This window comes from Cannabis sativa, chromosome 8 (genome assembly GCF_029168945.1).
Source record: "Cannabis sativa cultivar Pink pepper isolate KNU-18-1 chromosome 8, ASM2916894v1, whole genome shotgun sequence".
NCBI classification, from domain to species: Eukaryota; Viridiplantae; Streptophyta; class Magnoliopsida; order Rosales; family Cannabaceae; genus Cannabis; species Cannabis sativa.
In genome coordinates this window covers 45,630,281-45,639,650 of record NC_083608.1, presented here as the reverse complement: position 1 = coordinate 45,639,650, position 9,370 = coordinate 45,630,281, and the positions used below count along the sequence as shown (strand labels likewise).

The 9,370-nt window shown below is 32.7% G+C and overlaps 1 protein-coding gene across 2 annotated transcripts; it reads right to left on the bottom strand.

The window, feature by feature from the left end:
- Nucleotides 1-561: 561 nt before the first annotated feature.
- LOC115700337 (phytyl ester synthase 2, chloroplastic) lies at nt 562-6,336 on the bottom strand. 2 transcript variants are annotated; one of them, XM_061102073.1, is made up of 14 exons: nt 5,570-6,336; nt 5,214-5,265; nt 5,038-5,093; nt 4,656-4,814; nt 4,199-4,303; nt 3,994-4,097; nt 3,634-3,755; nt 3,205-3,313; nt 2,972-3,102; nt 2,165-2,534; nt 1,717-1,830; nt 1,334-1,419; nt 1,127-1,236; nt 562-1,026 (listed from the first exon to the last, which is right to left on the bottom strand). In XM_061102073.1, exons 1-14 carry the CDS (start codon nt 6,012-6,014, stop codon nt 836-838), a joined length of 2,154 nt encoding a protein of 717 aa, XP_060958056.1. In that variant the 5' UTR covers nt 6,015-6,336; the 3' UTR covers nt 562-835. The 2 variants fall into 2 exon arrangements, with proteins under 2 accessions (XP_060958056.1, XP_060958057.1); XM_061102074.1 differs by lacking the exons at nt 5,038-5,093; nt 5,214-5,265 and having other exon boundaries at nt 5,570-6,102.
- Between the last annotated feature and the right edge of the window lie 3,034 nt (nt 6,337-9,370).

Below are 9,370 nucleotides of genomic sequence, written 5' to 3'. Positions count from 1 at the left end.
AAAACACGGGGATTCTTAAAAATGTTTGACCGTCATGTATAGCAATTCTCTTTAATAATGTTTCAGATTTTATACACTTAAATACTATATTTTTATTTTTGGAGACAAAAATACCTAATGTTACAATTCTCTTACACCAGTTACTACCACTTTCGTTTAACTCATAAATATGGACACGTGAAGAGTCCAGATACATTACAATTATTTTTTTTATTTAAAACTTAATTTTTTTAATATCATAAGCTAAATGCTACTTGTTTAAAAAAAAAACAAGTAGCATTTAATTTTTGATATTAAGAATATTAAATTTTACAATAAAATAAATAAATGTAATGCATTTGAACCCTCTACGTGTCCATATTTATGAATTAAGATAAAATATTTAAGTGTATAAAATCTAAAACATTAGTATTTATTCCACAATTTACCAAAAAAAAAAAAAAATCTTCACTTCATGTGTAACTTAGAGCAACACTCGAGATTAAAGGGCTTAAGTTTTTTTATTTATTGTTTAATTTTCTTCTGAGTATTTTGTGGGGAAAAATCAATGAGACTATTCAATGATATAGACGAAGGATTGACTATTCATCACAAATGGAAATTAAACAAGATGACATGACAATGTCCTAATCAGAGGCCTCATTAGTAGTTTTACAATCAACATGGCCTCGAAAATAAAATTACAAATGAACACTAGTTTGCTTTGCAATCAAATATAATTACCCCACAAACAATTTCAATGAGCTTATAAAGACACAGCAATGGCAATTGGCAATTGGCAATGGGGGGTTGTATGTAATGTATGTACACAACACAAATGAAATGTATGAATTGATCAAATTTCAAATGTAGGAACTTCAGTTGTAAAACCATGAGTGGCCTGGTAAACTAACCGAGGCAATAGGTTTCTGTAAGGATCTTTTTCTCTTTTTTCTTTCAAATAACCTATGCATCTCTCAACCTCTGATTTCACATGTAAATAAAGTTCATGAGATTTTTCCCTGTCTTTTAGCTCCTTCTTCCTCCCTAATCACATCATTTATATATTTATCGTTAATTAAATTATCCAAATCAGTTAGTTCATTATATATTATGATTATAGAAAAATATCCCTTCTTTATTCTACCTTCTGTTTCGATTGGTTTCCCAAAATAATAGTAGAACCGGCCAGGGATTTTCGGTAGAATTCCTGGGAGGTGTACTTGTTGGTTTGCTACCTCTCCAGTTGCGTTATTCCTGTACTCACAAGATCATCACTAGTGTATTTCACAAAGAAAACTAGTAAAGAAATACTTAATTTGTTGAAATTAAAACATTCAATATCTGTGTGTACCTCAACTTGGCAACTTGATTTGTCAATTCTTCAATCTGGGCCCTTAGATATGGTATTTTCATTTGGTCTTCGTAATCAAAAAAGAGCTGAGCACAAGGAAGGTGCTTATGTTAAAATAATGGTCACTGAATTGTCATTCATTCACATCACTAATTATATAGCAAACATCAAACCCATACCACCATACCACTCATGATACATTACATTGGGATATTCGTTTCTTTTCCTAGAAATATCATGTATGTAAATATGATATTCTTATAAACAATTAATGAGAAAACCCATGGACGTCCTTGTATGGAAAAAGAAAACATTTATAATATCGTACATATATATATAGATAGATAGATTGTATTATAGAAATATGAGGTTTGGTTACTTACTTCTCCAATATCATCTTCCCCAACGACTCCAAATGGTACTATTTTGGCTCCAAATCTAGCTGCCATTCTTACAAACTCCGACTGTTCAGGCCAGAATAACTTGTACTCTTCACCCTAAAAATTAGTACAAGTCCAGCATCAAACTGATTGAACCACTGTGGGTTAGTTTTCAGGACTAATCCAATGTTTGATACATATGGGTAACAAGGAAACAGTACTTCTCATCATAAATTAAAGATGGATTTCCAAATCAACCAAAAGATATTTGCTGACAGGTTTGAAAATGAAGTAATCACCTTTTCCTTTATCTATTTGAGAAGTTTTTTTCTTTTCGTGTGTTAAACGAGCAAGGACGATAGAATAGGGGAACCTAATGTTATTGCTTCAGAGATGTGGAATCTACACTTTTTTAACCAAAATCTAGGATGTTAAAGGTCAAAACTGTTACCTTCCGGTGAAGAGCCTCACGCATCCCACCTGGATATAGTAAGACATGAGACTTGGAAGAGAAAAGTTTGTAGAAGTTCATTGCAGACACAGGAACTGCCCCCATAATTCTCATTGACTCGAAATGTGGATACTCAGGTAGGCTTCCTTTAGCTACTTTCATGAACATCATAGGATGTGCTATTCCTCTGACAAGGATATTCCTTTCTATCAACAACTGAGATACAAAAGGAGCCAATTCTAATCCTAGCAACATATGATAACCAACGAATAAGACAGGACCTTCTGAAGGTATTCCTGCAAGGCTTCTCACTATCTTCCCATCATCTAATGTCGAGAACATCACTGGGCTGGCAGCCACGTTAATCCATCTAAGTATAACATAATTGATAGTGATTAGAATTGGGCAAGCAAGAGCGATATTAAAAAGCATACATGAACAGGCACAAGTGAAAAACTGCTTCTTTAACCCATACAGCAGGCTATGGATTATTAACTATTATTAAATAAACAAGAATCAATTTTCATACATGAAACATTAGTATTACGATGCAGACTAACGTGATAAAAGCATACAAAGCCAATATCAAGCATTGGAAAGCTAGTATGTTCGAGATTTAAATCATCTCAAAAGTACATTAGAGTCCTACTCCTATGATGTGTATACATATGCTTGTTGCAATTCTTGGTCTTCTCTGTTTTAGTCAATAAATAAAATTCATTTGCTAGTCTACATCAGCAAACAAGAGAGCATACGGTAAAATAGACGAGGATAACTAGTTCTATATTCTTCATAAGTTATACTTACTGGTTTGATTCCACCATCTTTCTGAATTCATAAGGGGTTGGTGGAATAAAATCAGAAACATAATCATGATTTTTCGAACGGCGGTAGAAAATAGAACCCTTGATGATAGTTACCACATCAGTTTCATCTTCCTGCATGTATTGGAGCCATAGGATTGCAATTCAAATGAAGTTTCAGATGTAAAAATAATTAATTAACAAATAATATATATTCAACTACTATTTTAGTCCTACCATTAGAATGAAGTGACCACTCTCCTCAAAATTGCGAATCCTAGAATTTGGCAAAATTTGGTAGAGTCTTTCACCTTCCTCCTTACTAGGTAGCAACAGGTCCTTTCCGCTAAAGAAAACAAACAGTGAAAGTGTTGTCATTCTGACTAATGCACAAGCTTAAGCAGCAAAGAACTATTATAATGAAAATTATGGATGAGTTCTAAATGGCTCTGCCACATTGCAAAACAATAAGCTTCTGTGTGCTAATTTTCACTAATGTCATGAGTAAAGTGTATAAGTAAATTTAATTACTCTTCTTTTTGCTTCTTCAGGTTTTTCAAAGAATTCAGCTTTGACAGTTGACACTATACATAATGGTTTGGGACAAGAATTGTAACTCTATTAATTCCAATCAGTAATATCAGTTAGAAAGGAATGGATATAGACCTGCAAAGTATTAGAGTTTCGGCTTTTACAGCATGGAGGCGTGAATTAGCAAATGCAGAAGCTGATCTAAGCATTTGTAGCTTCCAAAGTAGTGTATCTCTTGGTAAAATGTCGGCCAGAACCTGTTGGCTTCAACCATTGATCCCGAAAAAAGGGCTAGTTAAGATAATGTTATTGCAAATCAGCATGAAAAAGTACAATTGATGATGTGATAATTTACTATGCACTAGAGCATTACCACCCATAAAAAAATATCTTCTTATTAAAAAAAAAAGGATGGGCCAAAGGCTAGTTTTGAGAACAATATAAATTCCAATATAAGTGTATGCCAAATAACTAAGTGCTAAAACCATTTCTTACGGGGAGATAAGACGACATTTCATTTACACCACGGGTTAGCTCTCCAATCATCTGCAGAGGAAGTCCCTTCTCAAAACTAGCCTTAATCATGTTTAAAGGATCACCTACATGCAGTACAACACAAATATGAATTCAGTCAATCACAGCACTTTAAACGATATCCAGCATAGATAAACTTTAAAATTGAGGAACTAGGAAAGCAAACCTGTAACTAAACTTAACATGTACGGTAGGCTTAGTTGGAGGGACTCGGGCATGACTTCCAATAAAGGTGTTAGGAATTGAATTTGCGACTTGCTGAAAGATGTAGCTGACAAGAACATAAAATTCATCAATGGGACACCAATAATTATGAAGCTGATATGTAACTATAGTTTCAGAGTAACTAGGGTGTTCAAATTAACTAGCATTTTTGCCTTATCTTGTTCAGAGCTGCAATTTGTGTAGTAGCAAGCACATTGTTTGAGCACCAGTTCATTTTTGTTACGGGATAGCTTAGCAAGCTTGTAGTCTCTTTACTATTAAAGATATATTTATAAACCTTAAAAAAATTTCCCAGTGTCTCACCCAACGCATTTGCAAATTTAATTAAACTTACACTTTTTCTCTATGCAGCCAATGATGCCTAAATATTCGTAAGAAGAAGGGTGGTAACAACTTACCGGGATTGGCTAAAATCAGAACGAGGTCAATGTCAGGGTTAAGGGCAGCCACAGATAGTGCAAGGCATGCCCCAATATTCTCTCCAACAAGATATATCGGCCTATTTGGCGAACGATCATGTTCAGGCCTTATTGTTCTCTCGACCAACTTCACCAGCTCTGATCATGGAAATTAGGGGAAAGGTTAGATTTCACAGGAATACATTTTCTTTAGCTTACAGTTGAGAAGTATTTTAAGTAAGTAGGAGTAGCCATAGCAACATAGAAGGTTGATAACTAGATATATATTATTTTTTATATCATACAAAATCACATGTCATTTTATCCGACACTTAACATGTATAGATACACACTGATCAAATGAAAGGGAAAGAAGACGAACCCACAAAAGATGTGCGATCCTCAACGGGAATATGCAAGCACCATATGTCAAATATTCTTCAAGCACAATTAGAAATCAATAAAAATTAGAAAATAAACAGCATTAGTAGCTGGATTAATGAAGTTAACTGTAATGGTTTGGTAGTAAATGATGTACTATATGAAGATGGTACTTACTTGCCGAGCTTTTCATGATGCTTTACAAGTCCAAGCCCGACGCCATCAATTCCTACACAATTCAATTCCGTACAAAACATAGATCATAATAAAAGCTCAATTCAGTACAAGGTCAAATGGTCATTTCACACTGGATTTCTATCTACCAACTATGATTGTCTTCTTTACTCCTAATAAAAACCAAAACCATAAATTCATAATCATTGATTGAAAGACAAAAAGTCAGCCGTAATCAAATAAAGTTCTAAAAATTCCCATAATCAAATTGCCAAAAAGGTCTAAGAATCTTAGAAAGCAATGAGAAGTAATAATAATAAATTTAAAAAATATATAAAAAATAGTAATTAGAGACTAACCAGGCAAAAAGAGAAGCAGAGGAGAATCATTCAAGCGGGACCCGCACTCCAAGGGCGAGAACCAACGAGGCGGTCCACAGTCTGACCTGATCCAATCCTTGGCCTGCTCAAAGTAATCCTTTACACTCGTTCGCCGTTCCTTTATCTGATCAACCTCGTTCAACTCAGCATGAGACCAAAATCCTTCCTCGCGTGAAAACGACGTCGTATGAGCTGATTCTTCCTCCTCTACCGAATTCTTGAGATTTCTCTTCTCTAAGATTTTCGTCTTCGCCTCCGATGATTGGTCTTCAGTGGTAGACACAGACAATCGGTGAGTCGAAAAGGAAACCGGAACCGAAATCGGAATGGAATTATTACTTGAACTTCCAGGAAATGACTTGGTTCCAGAGCAAACGATAGAAGAAAAGTTAACCGGAAAGAGAGAAGAACCTGCGGACGCCATGGAAGTTAGCTCAGAGAGCTGAAGATTGACCAGTGAGAAACCAAGCTAGCTAAGTGGCGGTTTTTACAGATTTAAAGCCTTAACTTTCTCTTTTATTTATTTATTTTAATAATAAAAAAAATATAATAATATTTTTCAATTCATGACTTTTATTTTTATATATAACAGTTTAAAATATTATTATTATTATTATTTTGCTAAATAATATTTTTTTAAGACGACAAAAGATAATAATATTAATATTAAAATTATATAAACACCGAATCAATTCACTTATCTCAGTCTCAGGTCGTCTCTAACGTTTCTTTTTTCTTCCCAAAGGGAACAAACGTTTGGACTCCATTTTCTTTTCTAGAGAAAACGGAAGTATTCATTACTTAAATTATATTATATTTTATTTTAATGATTACTTTTATTTAATTCATAATTATTTTTATTATTAATTTAAGATAATATCATGTACCAAACTATTTCAATAATCGTTTATGTACTAAATCATGTTCTCTAAACTTTGATATCTATCAAATCATGCCTTTCGAACTTTGACATGTACTAAATTATGGTTCTGAACTTTCATCCATGTTAGACTTTTTTACTAAAATTAGAAAAAAGTCCTTAAATCCAATAATCTCAATAGTTCAGAGGCATTTTCAATGACTTTAAAAGTTCAAGGGCATAATTTAGTACATGTCAAAGTTCAGGAACAAAAATCCTAATTAGTCTTTTAATAATAATAAAAAAAAAAATATCATGTAAATTGATAGTAGTTTGTGATGGTTAGTAATATTATATAATTAGTAGTTAATTGCCAAATTCCAATATTTTTGTTAGTTTCCTTACTCTTTTTAGCATTTCCAATTTTTTTTTCTAATATATAAAATCAATCATGAAATGAATCACAATTTTTGTGTCCTTGTCTCCTTGAGTGAGTAGTCGTTGACTATAACATTCCACTTGGCAGTGTATTATAAAGAGAAAAGGAATTAATTGATCTTTGTTCCAAAACTATATACAAATAATACAATAATAAATATTAAAATTAGTTTTAAATCAATATAAAAAATGATAGATTCTAACATAATTTTTTTTTTTATATTTCAATCACAATACCAAAACTTTGTGTACATTATTCTATTTCAATTAATATAATATTTTTTATTATATTATTTTATTAAATTACAAATAAACACAAATTTTATGTATATAAAAAAAACTTAACTTATAAATATATTATTTAAACATTAAAAACTAATAAAAAATATTTAGTATAGTTTATAGTGTCACACTAAAACTATATTTGGTAGGATGGAAAATAGAGAAGATTGAAAGTTGATAAAGGATGTAGTGTAAAATAGGAGAGGGGAAGAGAAATAACAATCATTTTAAGTTGTTTAATAGAAATAATAGAGTGGTGAAAGGAGAATATTCATTTATGAAAGTATTATATTGTCTTTATAAATATTTTTTTATAATATATTAAGAGAGTATAATTGTAATTTAGATTATATATCCTTTCATTAGTGGAAGGATTCTAAATTGGAGATTTGGAAGGATTTGCTTTTCATTTAACTATCTCTTCACTCCTCCAATCTCTCTTGCCAAACAAGAGGAATTGTTATCTCCTCCGATCTCTCTTCTATCCCTCCAACTACCTCTCTCTTTTACTAAACATAGTGTAATATTAGTGAGACACTATAAACAATATCATCTCTAAGATAGGTTTTAGAATGTATCATCTATAAGATAGGTTTTAGAATGTGATTGGAATGATAGAGTGTGAAATCTTAATAAATTTGACATGTTATTCAATTAGAGTTGTCCAAAAATATAGTTAAAAATATTAAAATTTACCTCCATTAGATGAGATATATGGTTAGCTATTTTAGTACTAGCTATATTTAGCTATAATTATTCATGCTATAAATTATTATTTTATTATTTTATACTTCGTATGCTTACGCGTACTCAGCTTTCTAGTAAACATGTTCCGGTGGAGTTGCATTGTGTGTTGTGCAGCCATGTGGAAGAGTCAATTTTCCATGTTTTGGTTCAATGCCCCTTTTCTCATTCATGTTGGCTCCGATTTGCGTTAGGTGTTGGCCATTCCACAGCAGACAATTTTTTTGACTGGTTTTTAGAAGTGTTGGCAGTGGGCAATATGGGGTTGGTGGAAGAAGTCGTCATGGTTGGTTGGGCAATTTGGAAGGCTCGGAATGGTAGAAGCTGTAGTGCTACTGATGTTATTTTGCTGGCTCGTACCACGCTTCGACAATGGACGAGTGCTCAGTCTAAGCGGCTGGGCTGGGTGTCTCTGGCTTCTAATCGCACTGACACAAGAGATTACTGGTCCAAACCGGCTGCTGGTCAGTAAAAAATTAATGTGGATGGGGCGATTTTTGAAGCCACAAATGAGATAGGCACGGGTTTTGTAGCACGCGACTGCGATGGCCGAGTGATGGAGGCGTTTTCAACTATTTCTTCTGTCAGCTGCCGACCCGAAATTGCAGAAATTCTCAGTATCAAAGAAGCACTTAGTTTGATAAAGAGGAATGACAGGTCAAATGTGAGACAGACTACCTTTTAGTTGTTCAAGCTATTCTTAGTTATGTATCTATGCCTTCTATTTTTGATTTATTTGTTAAAGATTGTCAAGTTATTTTATCTTCTTTAAGTAATGTTTTTATTGGTCATGTTAAACGGTCTGCTAACAAAGTCGCGCACTGTATGACACGTAGTGCTTATTATTGGTCAGGTCGTCTTTTTTTCTGAGAGTGATATTCCCTTTGCTCTTCAGTCCTTTGTATTAGCGAATATTTCTATCTAATAAAAATTATTTTCATTCAAAAAAAAAAAAAAAAGTATGCAATGTAATTTTTTATTGTATCTTTGTAGTCTTTATGGATGATGAACTCAGGCAAGCCCGTATCTAACAGACTCCTTATTCCTCAAAGTTGAAATTCTAACAGGCAAGCCCAAATCTATACACACCTATATGGGCCTTGATTAAATCACCAACCCAAGCCCATTACAAGGATAACACGAAAATTCATTTAAATAATTAAGGGTGAAAAGTTGAAATTACCAAATATTTGTTTTAATATTAAGAGTGGTATAGATAGTTTACATTAGCCCACGGTTTTGGATGGTCTATTTTGTTAGATATGTAGAACTGACTCATTCGGCTTCAAATGAAAGTGAAAAATCACTCTTTAGTTTCTTTTGATTTGTTTATTAATTAGTTTGAATATCAATCATGAACATAGATACACAAATAAAATGTATATTATATATTCATTGAAATATCAAGTTCATTTTTAATCAAAATAATTGGCAATATGTACAAGTTATAAGGATGG